Source organism: Ahaetulla prasina, chromosome 4 (genome assembly GCF_028640845.1).
Source record: "Ahaetulla prasina isolate Xishuangbanna chromosome 4, ASM2864084v1, whole genome shotgun sequence".
Lineage (NCBI taxonomy): Eukaryota > Metazoa > Chordata > Lepidosauria > Squamata > Colubridae > Ahaetulla > Ahaetulla prasina.
In genome coordinates this window covers 40,545,743-40,562,472 of record NC_080542.1, presented here as the reverse complement: position 1 = coordinate 40,562,472, position 16,730 = coordinate 40,545,743, and the positions used below count along the sequence as shown (strand labels likewise).

At 41.9% G+C, this 16,730-nt stretch overlaps 1 protein-coding gene across 2 annotated transcripts in view; it reads left to right on the top strand.

Annotated features, from left to right (window-relative positions):
* Positions 1 to 16,730, top strand: part of STAT3 (signal transducer and activator of transcription 3) — a 44,384-nt gene that overhangs the window by 11,593 nt on the left and 16,061 nt on the right. Inside the window, exons 4-14 of one of the 2 annotated variants that reach the window (XM_058182869.1) lie at positions 1,632 to 1,730; positions 2,357 to 2,452; positions 2,559 to 2,640; positions 3,600 to 3,694; positions 5,898 to 6,049; positions 6,545 to 6,703; positions 7,233 to 7,325; positions 8,909 to 8,968; positions 9,317 to 9,346; positions 9,521 to 9,614; positions 10,087 to 10,134. In XM_058182869.1, the coding sequence (XP_058038852.1) occupies positions 1,632 to 1,730; positions 2,357 to 2,452; positions 2,559 to 2,640; positions 3,600 to 3,694; positions 5,898 to 6,049; positions 6,545 to 6,703; positions 7,233 to 7,325; positions 8,909 to 8,968; positions 9,317 to 9,346; positions 9,521 to 9,614; positions 10,087 to 10,134 (1,008 nt within the window). The remainder of the gene's footprint in view (positions 1 to 1,631; positions 1,731 to 2,356; positions 2,453 to 2,558; positions 2,641 to 3,599; positions 3,695 to 5,897; positions 6,050 to 6,544; positions 6,704 to 7,232; positions 7,326 to 8,908; positions 8,969 to 9,316; positions 9,347 to 9,520; positions 9,615 to 10,086; positions 10,135 to 16,730) is intronic. The other variant, XM_058182870.1, reaches the window with a different exon arrangement.

Sequence of the window (16,730 nt, the reverse complement as noted above, 5' to 3'; positions counted from 1 at the left end):
CCCTCGGAGCCACAGGGTCGAACTCATCCCAAATGGACTCAACAAGACGTGCCTCCTCTCCCTCGCTTGGATCATCCCAAATTCGATCCAGACCGTCCCTCAGCTGAGCGATTTTATCGTATAGATAACGCTAAACTCCTCGGCTCGTCCTGCAAGGGTCATCCCGCACCTCCTGATGTAGGAGAGGCGGGTGACCAAACAGGGCGGCCGGGCGGTTATCTGCCGGCGCAATGAGGGTGGAGGCGAGAACGCCTCGCTTCCCTCATTGCCACTAGGTAGGACCTAACTAGTGTCCGATCAGCTTCGGAGCGACTGGACCTCCAGGTGCTCTCCAGGCGTCTTCTCCCGTGTTTCATTTCCCTCAGCCCCTCGGAGAACCACGGGCCGGTCGAGATCTCGCCGGGTCAGAGGCGCAAAGGCGCGACACGGTCCAAGGCCCGGCCGCGCCTGTTCCCAGGCCACGACCAGTTCCTCAGTCGTGCCGTGGGCCAGATCCTCAGGGAATGGCCCAAGCTCCGTCAGGAACCTCTCAGGGTCCATCAGGCACCTGGGACGGAACCACCGTATAGGTTCCGTCTCCCTGCGATGGTGAATGGCGGTTCGGAAGTCTAGGCGAAGGAGAAAATGATCTGACCATGACATTGGTTCCGTTACTAAATCATCTAACACCAGATCATTTAACCACTGTCCAGAGATATAAAGCAGATCCAGTGTGCCTCCCCGTGTGCGTGGGGCCATCATTTACTCGAATCAGGTCCAAGGCCGTCATGGAAGCCAAGAACTCCCGAGCTGCCGTCGATGGCGAGCCAGCTGATGGCAGGTTGAAATCCCCATGACAATAAGTCTGGGGACTCGACCGCCACAGCAGCAAGTACCTCCAACAGCTCAGGCAGGGCTGTGGTCACGCAGCAAGGAGCCAGGTACGCGATCACCAAGCCCAACTGATTCCTATAACCCCACCGCACATAAAGGGATTCACAACCGGCAATCTGAGGAATAGTGGCCTCCCTCGGCTCTAGATCTTCCTTAATAACAACCGCCACCCCCCCACCCCTACCTTGGACCCTCGGCTGATGAAATGCTCGGAAACCTGGAGGGCACATCTCAACCAGGGGGACCCCTCCCTCTGGGCCCAACCAGGTTTCCGTAATGCCCATAAGGTCCGCGGACTCCCCCTGAATAAGGTCGCAAATCAGAGGAGCCTTATTAACAGTTTTCCTTAAAGCATTACAGCACCACAATCCAGAAGACTTGGTGCAGCTTCCTTGAAGTGTTTCCCCAGTTGTATGCATGTATACACAGACAGTACTTTTGTTGGGACTGCTACAAAATGTAATGGCTATGCATTTATATCTTGGATAACCTGTGAAGCAGCTATAAGCCTTATGGTAATCACAGTTGTTCTGATACTTTGAATAAGGGTACTCTGAGCAGCACGCTTTGTAAAGCGTATCTTTTGAATGCCTTGTTAGAAGGTAGAGGTTATTTATGAAGGTAGAGTTTTGAATGGAAACTGGTCAGGATTCAGCAATTCAGTTCTTAGGAGTTAATAACATGCTGGCTCTCCTAAGATATTTATCCAGTAGCAACAATCCCTGGGCATTAATTTGGTTCTCTTGTTTCTTTTATAGAGCAGATATCTGGAGAGACCCATGGAGATTGCCCGCATTGTGGCCCGTTGTCTCTGGGAGGAGAATCGACTACTGCAGACAGCAGCAACAGCAGCGCAGGTGAGGAAAGGCTGTTTTAACTTATTCTGGCTGTCATCGTTTGTTTACATAAGGCTGTTTAAGTTTTAAGGACACCTAATTCCTTGATAATTCTGGGAACGAAAGAGGGAGGGAGGGAGGGAGGGTGGGAGGGAGGGAGGGGAAGAGAGAAAGAGAAAGGAAGGAAGGAGAGAGAGAGGAAGGAAGGAAGGAAGGAAGGAAAGAAAGAAAGAAAGAAAGAAAGAAAGAAAGAAAGAAAGAAAGAAAGAAAGAAAGAAAGAAAGAAAGAAAGAAAGAAAGAAAAATAAAGAAAAATATGTAGAACAAATCATTGCTGATCAACAAATCAACAAGCTAGGAGTAAAAACCAAATGTGTGGGAACTCCACAGCCACCCTATCCTAAGGCAAGGAATAAGGTGGCTGTTTTTAATGATTCTGAAATTGTTTGGCCCAATTATCCCCTTTTCTAAGTCTTAAATAATATCACTACTAACACAAAAACAAAACCCAGACTGTTGTTTTCACAAGCATTTCGTTAGCAGCAGTCCCAAGTTGGATTTTCGAGCACAAGTACATCATTACAGTAGCTTCATTATTTGCAAGATATTAATTATTATTTTTACCGTATCTTCCCACTTTATTATAGCAAGGTGGGCAGGCAAACCACCCTACAGCTGCTGTAGTGACAGAGAAACAGCAGATGCTGGAACAACACTTGCAAGATGTTAGAAAGCGCGTCCAGGTAGGGAACTCAGAATGTCCGGATCAAGAATAGTTCAAAATTCTTGGTTGAATATTTCTAGTTCTTCCAATATGATGATCCTATACAATTTTCATGGCTTTTATAGGATTTGGAGCAGAAGATGAAAGTGGTGGAGAACCTGCAGGATGATTTTGATTTTAATTATAAGACTTTGAAGAGTCAAGGTGGTATGTAATAAATTTTATGCAACCAATTAATTTCTTGGTTAAAAAATATATATTTCATCTAATTTCCTCTAATTTGATACAAGTGAAGCACACTAAATTCCTGAATTCATTGTGGGTACGATGAGGTTTTACTAAGAAGCAGAACAGGCTGGTGGCTTTTTTCAGTCGCAGAGCGACAAGTTGCAAAGTTTATTGTGGCAATCAGCTGCTGATCCCAGGACTTTGGGAAGGGAGATAGATGATAGATAGATAGATAGATAGATAGATAGATAGATAGATAGATAGATAGATAGACAGACAGACAGACAGACAGACAGACAGACAGACAGACAGACAGACAGACAGACAGACAGACAGACAGACAGAGACAGAGATAGATCACTGCAGGATTTGTGCATGAAGTTCTATTAGGGACAAGAAATTTATGATCAACAGTTTCTAAATATATAGCAGTTTGTGTAAGATTCCTGCTTCAAAGAATAGGTTCAGTTTTGCAACTTGAATAAATTATGCACAGTGTGCTAATCTGTTGCTCAGAACAATAACAACGATCAGTGCAAACTACAGAAAGATCAACGCACCTCCTTTTTTTTGGTGAGGAAAATAAGAAAAAGAAATCTGCCTCTGCCTTCCAGCAATTTTGCCTCCTTATAGCAAATAGCCGTTTTACTTCCATTTTCGTTTTCAGCATAGCTTGATTAGCACAAGAAAAAAAAACCAGTTACAATCTAAATCAAAAGAAAACTAATGAAAAAAAACCCAAGGTTGAGAAAAGGGAACAATTCACTTTTATGTACAAAATGACAAAGAATGGTAAGGAAATCCTAAAATAGGAGCAAGCTGCTTGTTTACTAGGAAGAAATGAGCTGAGAATCACACATGTGCAAGAAAAGGAATTGGACATCCCTCTGATATTTGGGCTTAAATAATGTTCGCCCCTCTGTTGTGTCCCCTCTTAGATATGCAGGATCTCAATGGAAACAACCAGTCAGTGACACGCCAGAAGATGCAACAGCTGGAGCAAATGCTAACTGCACTGGATCAAATGCGAAGGGTGAGGGCTATTGTGAGAAAATTCTCTTGCTGTCCACATCTTTTATTCACTTCTTCCAAAACAAAAATCCTTACCTACAAAGCACATTGGGCAGGTTGTACAGCAGATGTCAGGGTTTGTGTGGGGGGAAAAACTTGTTCTTTGTTCACCCTGGATGGTTGCAGAAAGCTAAACGAGAGATCCTCTTTGGGTACTGGTTAGATTCATATATTATACTAAATCTAAGCAAACTATACAAGTGAGTCCAACTATAATACTTTGTGGACTATCATTTTGGCTACATGCAGCCTCTACCATTATTGGTATCTCCAGTGAATGGACTTCAAGGACTCAAATTCTTAGGAATAGCTGTATTGGTTACAAAGCTCTGAAAACTGAAGTATACAACTCTGAATGCCTTGCTGGGAAAGGTGCAATATGTGATTCCTATTATCTATTAAAGTAGGGAACTGTATCACAGTGATCCCCGTTTCCAATTAACACTCACTTAAAAGTCACAAAAAGCAATCTCTCATATTGATGACACAAAATAGCTCCTATAGAGCAGGGGTCTCCAACATTGGTCCCTTTAAGACTTGTGGACTTTAGCTTCCAGAGTTCCTCAGCCAGCTCTGCTGGCTGAGGGACTCTGGGAGTTGAAGTCCACAAGTCTTAAAGAGACCAAGGTTGGAGACCCCTGCTATAGAGTATCTGGACAATTGTGTGGCTGACAGTTGTAATCTCCAAGCTTTCAAATGTCTAATCTTGCAACAACAAAAAATTTAAGCAAGCCTACAGCTTTCTCTAATAGAGTTAAGTTACATAGCTATACATTAAGGTAAAAGTTTATTTGTGGCAAATGCTGTTCTACTGTTGTGTTAGTATGAGAGACTAATCAGGAAGTTCTGTTTATGGGTTTGTCTACTATGTGAATCATAGTTTGTTTCTCTCTTAACAAACTAGAAATCTAAATCAGAATTCGTTTGACTTCTGATTCTTCAAATCAGAGATCCTGGTTATCATATTTACATTAAATTCATAAAAAATTACTTTATCATAATATTAAAGTAGAATTGTAAATAATATTAGCTTATTATGATTAAATTTGCCTAATATTTCATTTCGAGTGGCTCAAACATGGGAGGAAGTACCATTTATAATTATTATGATAAATCTGGACTTAGTCATTTTTATACTCACTAAAATCAAAGGACATCATTTGTGACTAACCAGTTTTTCTTTCTGTTCTAAGTATAAGTCTGGATATAACTCATATTTAAATATCATATTTAATTGATAAAAATATGCAGATATCCTTGAGTTACAGTGGCATCCGGGATTGGAATTTCCATTGCTAAGCAATGTCACAGAATTTCCATTGCTAAGTAATGACCACATTACTTTGCAATCACAATCCTGACAGTCACGATTGCTTCAGTGTAACCAAATTCCATTGGTTGTTAGCTGGGAATCCATCTCAATCCAAATAGCTCCTGACTTGGTCCCTCCCAGCTCCAAGCTTTGACTGGCTTCTCTTTATTTTCCTCTACCCACCTATTTCTTCTCCACCTCTGCTCTTTAGACTGCCATTCACTCAGCCACCTCTGCCAACCTTGCCACCCAATGCTTGCTGTCCTTGTTGCCTCTTACTGCCCTTTGTTGTTTTCTTCCTGGCTCTGCTGATAAACTAGGTGTCCTGGCACTTTCAAGGCAGCTGCTAGCTACCCCTGCCCTTCTCCAAATTTCATAAGGCCTTGTCCAAATCACGAGTGGCTTTCCTGCAAAGTTTTAAAAGGCAAGCACATGAAAGAGGGCCCTAGCTATAACAATACAAAAGAAGTCCTTCTAGCAAGGTCCTTCTTTGACACAAAAAAAGGCCCTGGCCAGGGAGGCCCTGGATGAAGTGCAAAAGATGCTCTGGTGGCACCAGCATGAAAAAAGGTGGCACACTGGCAATAGTTGGCCACAGTAGGTGGAAGGCAGCCAAAAAGTAGTTGAACATGCAGGTGGGCCTGAGTGGACCTGAATTTTGTTCACCGACCATCAAGGCACTGTAACGTTTGGAACTTTGAGGACCAGTCATAAGGCTATTTGGTGGTGTTGTAATTTCACAAAGTCACTGAACAACATACATTAAGCAAGGACTACTGTATTTGAATGATAATATAGATGATAAATAAGACCAGAAAAGAATTGTCAACATTCCTGTTCCTTCCTCTCAAAGGGGATTGTGAGTGAACTGGCTGGGCTCTTATCTGCCATGGAATATGTGCAGAAAACATTAGTGGATGAGGAACTGGCTGACTGGAAGAGGAGACAGCAGATTGCATGTATTGGTGGACCACCCAACATCTGCCTAGATCGTCTGGAGAACTGGTAAGAATGGATTTTGGCTGGCTTTTTGTTTGGAGAACTTGTTGTCAGTTATCGTTCAATAAAGTTACAAATGAGAATATATTGTCAATGTAGGATCTTTCTAATCCACCTTCCAAAAGAAAAGGTCATTGAAATACATAGAAAATATTCATGAATGGAAAATATGGAGGACAGTCTCTCCACCTAAAAAGTTAAAAGTTATTGTAGAGTTGACATTACTAATAGATTTAGATCAGGAATTTTTGCTCACTCAGGTTCCTTGTATGATCCGCATGCTATTAAACTATAGTCCCATCTTACCTGACTAATGGGTATGCTAGAACTGCAGGATATCCATTCATAGCTGGGTGATTGTATAAATTGTATAAATTTATCTAGAAACTAGGAGAAAATAGTTACAGTGGCAGGTAGAAAGTATAGTTACTCAACTGTGATGTTGACATAAGGTATAGCAGTTTTTCTCTTGTTATTGGTCCATTCCTACCTTTCAACCAGGATAACATCCTTGGCTGAGTCACAACTTCAAACACGTCAGCAGATTAAGAAACTTGAGGAGCTGCAGCAGAAGGTCTCCTACAAGGGGGACCCAATTGTTCAACACCGGCCATTGCTGGAAGAGCGCATTGTGGAATTATTCAGGAATCTCATGAAGAGGTACTGCCTGTTTTTTCTTGGGTATATGGAAAAGATCAAGTTCTCTGCAGTTGGAGTGCTGAAATATTGCACATAGAAACTGATTACTTAACAATCAACCATAAGTTTGTCTATTTATGTATATAGTAAATAAATAGCACAAAGCTTATTATTAAAACCAAATAAACACATACAATACACACTTCAGTGAGGCTCAGATAGGACAGTCTTGACCAATGTGGAAAATTAGAAGAGAAAGAGATTACTGCATTAATCTGCAATTTAAAAAAATGTCCACTGTGCATTTTATCTTGAAACCTATATTTTTGCTACTGATGATGCATTTCATTTTTCATTTGAGAAGTATATCATAAATTTTGGGAGCAGTATGAATCTCAAATATGTCTGACTGTTTTGCTTAAAAATACAGTCAAGTATAATTGTCAAACATTCTTGTAACTTTTCAGTGAACTTGTAAATTTTAACTAATACTTCTTTTCTCATAATTTTCTCCACTAATCACCACTGACCTTCCTTTTGCTTTTAACAGTGCTTTTGTGGTAGAGCGGCAGCCCTGTATGCCAATGCATCCAGACCGTCCACTTGTTATCAAAACTGGAGTACAATTTACAACAAAAGTACGGTGAGTTTTCTGCTCATAGCCATTTGAAATAAGAAGGAGGGTGCTAAAAGCAAGGCCATATACATTCTAAAGTAAGCATACTTATTTAAAATAACCTAAATTCTTCATCAGAAAAACTGAATTCTGCAACCTTCATAAACTATTTTATAATTTGCAAAATGTATTTTGCAAAGGGCAAAGAGGAGTTATGTGGGCTTTTCCAAGTTGCAAGAACTGGGCATGGCTAATCTAAGTGAAGAGAAGGACCAGGGAGTGATATAAAAGCAGTGTTTCAATACTTTTATTTATTATTCAATTTATTTATTATTCAAATTTGTATACCGCCCTATCTCCCAAAGGACTCAGGGCGGTTCACAGGCATATAAAACATCTATATACAAATTAAAATAATCATTAAAAAACTTATTCTAATGCCCAATTATTAAAAATGGAAATATAAATATTAAAACCAATTTAAAACCCCTATAAATTTAAAATCTAAGCCAGTCCTGCACAGGTAAATAAATGTGTCTTGAGCTCGCGACGGAAGGTTCGGAGGTCCGGAAGTTGACGGAGTCCTGGGGGGAGTTCGTTCCAGAGGGCGGGAGCCCCCACAGAGAAGGCCTTTCCCCTGGGCGTCGCCAGACGACATTGCCTAGCTGACGGCACCCTGAGGAGTCCCTCTCTGTGAGAGTGGACGGGTCGGTGAGAGGTATCTGGTAGCAGTAGGCGGTCCCGTAAATAACCCGGCCCTATGCCATGGAGCGCTTTGAAGGTGGTCACCAAAACCTTGAAGCGCACCCGGAAGGCCACAGGTAGCCAGTGCAGTCTGCGCAGGATGGGTGTTATGCGGGAGCCACGAGGGGCTCCATCTATCACCCGCGCAGCCGCATTCTGGACTAACTGTAGCCTCCGGATGCCCTTCAAGGGAAGCCCCATGTAGAGAGCGTTGCAGTAATCCAGGCGAGACGTCACTTGATGGGCTGTCACAGAGAGGAGGGGCACAATCTATTTTCCAAAGCTTCCGAAGGCCAGACAGTGATTGGAAACTGATCAAGGAGAGGTTCAACCTAGAAATAAGAAGAAATTTTCTGACATTGAAAACAATCAACTAATGGAACAGCTTGTTTTCAGTACTTGTGGGTGCTTCATCACTGGAGGCTTTCAAGAAGAGACTGGACAGCCATTTGTCAGAAATGGCATAGGGCCTCCTGTTTGAGCAGGGGGTTGGACTAGAAGACCTACAAGGTCCCTTCCAACCCTGTTATTCTGTAAGTACTATTATAATTGTTTTAGATAATGAAAGAAAAGGGATCTACATTGTTACCTATCTCTACACTTGCAAATTGCAGTTAAGAAACTGTCAAATTAATAGTGGTTGGTTTAATGGATCCTATTTTGCCTTATTAGGATAAGTGTCATTTTCCTACTGGGGTTTATGCTAATGTCAGTGAGCAGCTGCTGGTCCCCCCCCCCCATCATAAGTTTAGCCTAGTATGGATCAGATAGATTACAGATTCATTATGTGTTTGTGTGTGTTACTGATGAGCAGGGGTAGGGAGAGACATGTTTTCAGAAGCTAATGTTTATTTTCTCTTCTGTAGGTTACTGGTTAAGTTTCCTGAGCTGAATTATCAACTGAAAATCAAAGTTTGCATTGACAAGTATGTTCAAATGTTTATTTTATATTAAATTGAAAACTTCAGCCTTTCTTTTGTTTTTACTTTTATGTAGTATTATCAGTACAGTAGAACCTCTGGTCACAAAAGCTTCTGACAAAACCACATCGGGTTCCAACCAAAAAAAAAAATCACCTTTTTTTCCCACTGCCGATTTCCCCTTCTGTGCCTTTTTTTTTTTTTTTTTTGGTAAGTGCCAAATTTCTAAAATTAGGTTCGGGTCATGACCAAATCTGTTTGCAACCAAAGTTATGGAATGAATTATGACAAGAGGTTCTACTGTATATCCATTTTCTCCTGATTTTATGATGCACATTTATTCCCTTCTTGCAGGGATTCTGGTGAAGTGGCTGCCCTCCGGGGGTAAGTTTAAGATGTCACACTTTAAATACTACCTTTGGAAAGTTACTGATGGATCTCAGATATGTGAGTCCCAAAGCCCTCTTGGGAGGGGCTAGCTTGTTCTTTGTTTAGGGTGTTGCTATTTTAATCATTGCTTAGGCAGTCTAAAGATGTATCTATCTTTGGCTTATCAAGATCCCGGAAGTTTAATATCTTGGGAACAAATACTAAGGTGATGAACATGGAGGAGTCCAACAATGGAAGCCTTTCCGCAGAATTCAAGCATTTGGTGAGCATTTTTTTTATAAATGTGGGCCCAGAATGGAGGCGACAAGAATAAATGAAAGCATTCTTGTCTTAGATAATGCTTTCCTCTTCCTCCTCCACTACCACCTCCTCCTCCTCTATTCTTTTATTTGATCATGAAATAATCCACTTTCCATTTTATTGGCTGTTATTTAAAGATAGGTCCTTAGCCATTAAGTGTGATTAATCATCACTAGATAATAGAAACAAATGACTTGTATAAAGTATAAAATCATTACATTCTTATTGCTAATGATGTGCCACATTTTTCACGAGTTCAGGCACAATAACAAGCTGAAGTTCATAAAATGGAAACATAAGCTTTGAACATTTTTGGAATTGTAGCAAAGGAGAAAAGGAAATATTTTTTTAGGTTTGTTTTCTTATTTAGGGAAGGTCTTAGGTAAGTCCAAACCAACCTACCCAATGTAATCTCTTTTTTCTCTCATTCACAGACACTGAGAGAGCAGAGATGTGGCAATGGTGGAAGAGCCAATTGTGATGTGAGTATCCCATCATGTGGCTGGTTTTAAATTAATTGTTTTAAGTTGGAATAGGTAGTGATGGAGTTTGATGGTGATGAGTTAAATAACAATAGTTCTATCCCTTCTCCTTGCTTTGCTCTTGCTTGGTCTGCTCCCTTTCACAATTGAGTTTCTAGAGCTTTTCAGTCTTTGAATTACACCCAAAGTATTTTTCATGAACCAAAATAGAGTAATATCGAGGAAGGGAAATTGTCACTCTTAGAAATAACTTGAATAGGGTATTTTTAGTCCCAATCCCCATTCTTTTGGCACTTCCTTGTTTAATCTGAAGAGATCTTAAACAAAATAAGAATTGCCATGTTTCTGAGAGAACAAAAAAAAAAAACTGTAATTTTTAACTAGTTTGTTTTGAGTGTATTTCTAAGTAGGAATCTACAAGCTAGTGCTCTATGTTGTGCTCCAGTGAATGGTGATAAACGAAGAACCAGATATGAAAATAGGGAAAACTGTATAATGTTCTAAATGAATGCAAACCAGGAGAAAAGTATTTTGTCAGATAATATGGGCAAGAACAAGGTGAGAGTACAGAAAAAATAATGGTGCCTTTTGAAGACTCAAGAATGAGTGGCAGTGTGAGTTTTTGATAAGTATTTGCTTGGAAAAAAGGATGTTGGTTGTTAAAACATAACTTTATTCATATGTACACATGGCAAAGGAATGAATAAAAAATCTAAAAGCATTACTGATTTGATCACCTATAATATTAGGCAAATTAGTGAAAGGTACAAAGATTGCAGAAAAGTACAAGTTCTGTATGAAGACGTGTTAGAACAGTGGTCTCCAACCTTGGCAACTTTAAGCCTAACGAATTTCAACTCCCAGAATTCTCCAGCCAGCTCTGCTGATCTTGGCCTGTTTGGTTCACTTCAGTGCAGGGTGGGAATGCAGAAGGCGGAGGAAATTTGTGCTTCTTGGTGTTCAACCTTCAAAGTCTCCTTTGCATCCCAAAATTTGATCCTGCGCTTGCGCTCGCTCTCTCACTCTCTCTCGCTCTCTCTCCCTCTTTCCATCCCTCCCTCCCTCCTCCTCCTCCTCCTCCTCCTCCTCTTCTTCTTCCTCTCTCTCTCTCTCTCCCCCCCACTCTCTGATTCTGATTCTCTGGCATCTCATCTCTTGGTGGGTCTTGTGGGCACTTCTTCTGCCTTGTTGGTGCTCTTCGTACCACGGTTGCTCAGGGAGACGCATGATCTGCTTCCACCATTTACCTTCTCAGGCCAGGCAAGGAGTGACTGGGAAGGGAGGGCAAGAGGTGGGGCCAACCAGTGGTGGGATCACCCAACAAGGAGCTACAGCAGAGGGACAAAAGAGCCACATGCGGCTTTGAGTTGCAAACACCCGATCTAGGTAGTAAAATTGGAAGAAATATAACCAACAGTGAATGGATACTGTATGCTTGAAATACATAAGAGAGATTGTTTCTAACCTCAAAAATTAAAATCTCCTCTTTCAGCCTCAATGGCCAAATTGGAGAAACTGGAAAATTCAGAATTTGTGATTGAGAATATATGGTTTCAGCAGATAAGGCTTGATGACTTACAATTTCAGCAAAACTAGCCAGCTACTTTTTACTACATCAGATATGTCCAGTGGCTACTCCTGAAAAATGTGATGGATCCTTTGACCAGGTTCTTGCACGCCTGACATACTATAATCTTTATATGGTTCCTTTATCCATATAGGAAGATTTTGGCCTGCTCTTCTGGGCGAAGTGCAAAATGGGCTGCTGTATTAGTGCTGCAAGAAAGCATTATGTTAATCAATTTTGACAAGTTCATAAGTTCAAAATAATATTGGAAGATTCAAGCAAGTTAGCTTGAATCATATGCCAACTGACATATGAGAAGGTTATTCCAAGGGCACTGGTCACTTGCAGAACACTGTATGTGAATTTTCAGCATCTGAGCCACAATTTGGATAGGAATGAAATCACATTGATGAACACATTCAAGGACAACTTGATTCATTTTTTGTCTATGGATGGATAATTGGAACAATAACAATCAAGGTCCCAGTTATACCCACCACCACCAAAATAAGGACAAACTCAAGCCAAAAATAAGAGCCAGCATCATTTTGCTTTAAATATTCGGCCAAAATAACTGTGTCCCATTCCTTCAAGATATGAACTTTGTGTGACTTAGATTGGCTTTTGGATCAGGGAAACATTGATGTTCAGTTAGCTCAAATAGCACCAGTAATGCTTACATACTATTACTGTATGTCACAGGTAATCTGGCATATAAATTGATTGGCTAGTGACCAAGTATCCGCTTCATGGACCTGAAGTTTGACAGTGAACATGATATGCCTTGATACTCCATAATTATGAAACCCATCATTATTAAAACCATCAATAGAAGACTACTATTGACTAGTGCAATTTTAGGGATTACAGGCTGGGTGAGAATGAACCTGGCTGAACACTCTGAATAATTGGAATTCTTTATTTTCCTACTTCCTTCCACTGTTGGATTTAGCATGGTTTCAGATTCATGAGTTCAAAGTGCTTGGTCAAATAGAACAGTAAGTTTCAAGCCCTCATGATTTAAAGAGCATGTTACAGTTTCTATTCCAGGGCCCAACAGTATATTGTTTTTTTTCTTCTGCGCATGCGCGTTATGGCGGCAGCGTCCTGATCTTAGTGGAGATGGCTGCTGGGTGTCCTCGGCCGCGATGCCGTTCTGCCAACCGCCGTTCTGCTTGGCCTCCGGCTCCTGTCTTGTGATCTTCCCGGCTGCCGAGAGCGAGGTCTTTGGACCTCATTGGGCTCTCGGCTGCTGAGTACAGAGCCGGAGTTCTCGAACGAGCAGCGGATGGCGGCGGCCATGTTTGGGGGTGCGAGGAGACACCCCGGCCTTACTCAGCTGTTTTTCGGCCGCTTTCGGCCGTGGAGAACATCAAAGGCTGTGTGTGCTGAACATTGACGGCTGTGTGCTGTGTGTTGGGCCGCAGGTAACCGGCGGCGGGGTGTTAGGCCATTGGGACGGTACCCTCATGGGCCTGAACATCGCCCCCCCTCATGGGCCTGAACATCGCCCCTCCCCCGCAGCTGACTTTTGGCTATGGCCTGCCTTGCCGCAATTATCACCAGCGGCATCCTTTTTTGGTTGCTTTTTCCATCAGCGACTGATAGGCGGCCTGGCCTGGATATTTCCAACAGCGGCACGCTGGTGCCATATTGGGCCCAGCGGTATAAATTGGCGGCTTAGTGGTGGCGGCATGGACGGCACCGGCGGTATAAATGTTGCTCCAACCACCGTACTGCACGGGTCTTTGTCCCGTGACGGTGCTATGCCGGGAATCTGAGGGAGACCTTTTTATTCTGACTGCCGACTTTTTCATCTTAGCAGCCGAGGGAACAACCGAGGGAATATTGTCATACCAACTTCTGAGAGGGAGGTCATTGGATTTGGGCCGGACCTCCGGATCCCTTGGTTGTTCTGGACCCTTAGGATTTTGGGTTGTTTCTTCTGGTCCCACGGATTTCTATGGACTATGGCCCATATGGTTGACTATTTAATGTCGGGTCTTGGTGAACTATTGGAACGACTGGAACATCTTCGCCGGTTAGGGATGGACTCTCTTCTGCTGTTTTATCGATTATCCTTCCATGAGATACTCGTCTGCCGAACTATTACGACTGCGAGGTTTCCCAGCCTCGCAGGAATGGTCCTCCAAGTTATCGAGGGCTTACCTTAACGAAGGGTCTTGGGACCCAGAGAGGTGGCATGCGGCCAAGAAGAATTTGTGGGGATTTTTAAATAAGGGTTTTTTAAGGGGGGGAAAGGATATGACGGGTGGGGGAAAGAACCCGTCGGGGAGGGATCCAGCCCCTGTGCTTGTTCGCGGCATTATGGCATCTGGTCTGAAGGCAGGGAGGGAGGGTTCTGTTCCAGGATTAGAGGGTCATTCAATCTGTACAGTAAGTGGGAGAGGCAGATATGGCGGAGGGGGGGCCATATCGAGTGTTGGGAGCACGTGCTCGCTGTTTGAAAGCGATCACATGCTCCTGCCCCTCAGTCCCTACCCGTTCCTCGGGCGGTCATGATCCTCAGAGCTTGGATCTTCGGTTGATGTTATGTAATGCCCGGTCCGTGGTCAACAAAGCTCCCCTGATTTGTGATCTTATTCAGGGGGAGTCCACAGACCTTATGGGCATTACGGAGACCTGGTTGGGTCCAGAGCGGGGGGTTCCCCTTGTTGAGCTGTGCCCTCCGGGTTTCCGAGCATTTCATCAACCGAGGGCCCAAGGTAGGGGTTGGGGGTGGCGGTTGTCATTAAGGAACTGCCTGTATGCCAAATTTTAGAAGTATGAATTTCAAGTAATCCCCACTGATTTCCTGCAACATAAAATTTAATCTGAAGCAGTTCCCAAAGACTTGGCAAGGATGGAAGCCATTTTATTTTGGGTAGCCTTGTCAAGAAAGCAAAAACTTCCAGATGTGAATGGCCTTTGCCAACCAGTATTATATATCCATTTTTGCATCTACATAATTCATAGGTGCTGTTATGTAAAGATCATTTGCCTGGGATACTTAGGGACAAATAGCTTTTGAAAAAATAAAGAGGGCTTTCACCACCATTGTGCAACATTCCATACAGCTCTTTGTGGTAGATACAAGTATATTAGAAGTAGCAGAAGAGGCCATATAATTACAAATTCCTGGGAACCCCAGCCTTTATTTCTTCCCATGTACTGTTTCAATATATACTATCTATCACAAAGAGTTGTCTGCTATTAGAGTGTCATTTAAAATTCAGAGGAATTCATAGGAAGGGGCCCAGCAGACCACAGATTATGACAGATCACTGTAACTTGAAATATTTCCAGAATGCACCTAAACTGAATCAAAGGTTGGTTTGATGGTCACTATTCTTCTTGCAGTTTAATTTCGACATAATCTCCAGTGCCATAATATAGGATCAGATTCCTTTCTTGAAACTAGAATACTGCATGATTTGCCTCCTCCTTCATCTGTAATACCTCCAGAAACTTTGCATCTGTGATACTTCTTGGTTTTTTGATAAAGCAAATCAGGCAACTGCTGGAAAATAATTCCTGGGCAAAAGCAAGGAATCGGAATACAGCCATTTCTCAGCCCACATCATGCCTCTGGGCTCATGCAGTCCTAAAACTACTGTTACATACGTCCCAGTTTGTTATGGGAGAAATTCTTGAAATAGAACAGTGACAGTTCCCTGTAAGACATGTTAAGTTTTTCAAGATCTTCCTTCTGGTTGTTAGATTTTTGGTGATTGCACATTAGATTTGATATTTAAAAGTATATGACCTGGAACAAGAAGTCTAGTTCAGTGGACATTTCTGGCAAGCATTACTCTGCACATTTCTGACAAAGATCAAGATATCTCTTTTTATCAACCTGCCATATCCAGTCCAATGTCTACCAGATGAGAAATCCATTTCCAACCAGACAGCTGGATAGAATTATAAAAAATTTGTGTTTATTCAAAGGATATAAATACCCAAATAACACTGGATACCACTCTCAGGTTTTTTTCCTTGTAAGCATTTTGAACTTATGGGCCATAGCAACAGATCAAATGTTGCAAGAACTGCAAGCATTTCATCAGATTCTATCAGGCCAATTCAAACAAGTCGAAGAGACAAACAAAAACTTAACTGACCGTCACTGGCAACGTGGTCTATCAGTTGGCAATTCATTTATGAGTTTCAGTGTGGTGGACTTAAGTAAGCTAAAGAATGAGGACAATTAGTTCATTAATTTTTTAATTGTGTCCATCAGCAAGCCAGTTATTTTTTGGGGGTGGGGGCTCTTTCATTAAAATCTACCTAGTTTTCCACAGATACTTATCAATACTGGATTCAGTGAATCCTGGTAAACCCATCTACCAATTTCCACCTCTTCCTTGTCCAACTGTCATTATCATTATCCAATTATCAGGCAGAATATGAAGTCTCCAGCATGTTGGACCCATAGAAGCTTTATGGGAGATACTAGAATTTTATTGACTAGCACAGACAGCATGTAATTTTGATGACTGCGGGTTCTCAGATATTTCTGAGGAGGATTCAGACTCAGTCCAAGAGACTGCTGATTAAGATAGCAAACATGGCTTTATGAGATACTAAGCTCTGAATTATACTTCCATCTAATGACCAGTAGAGATCAGCATGACTTCACAGAAGGAACTATCAACTGCTCTAATTACAGAAATTCTCGCTGTATAGTAGGAACTTACAGATTCTCTGCCCTTGTTGAGGGAAAAAAGCTCTCATACTTCTTGAATGTTGTTACTGTGAATTCCCATCATTTGGCTTGATTTTCTGGACCAGTTTTTTGTCTGAAATTCTCTAGATCTTGACTCATGGTCTGTTCTTGGAAAATCTAGCTTTCCTGTCTTTAGTTTCTTCACACACATAGATTTACAACACTGACATATTTACCCAGGAAGAACTCATATCTTCGGTTTTCCCAAGCCTTTGCTCTTTGTTTAATAGCACCTTTTGTTTCTACCTAAATTTCTGTTGAATGCTTCTTGACAGATCGATAAAAGTTCACAAATTTATAACT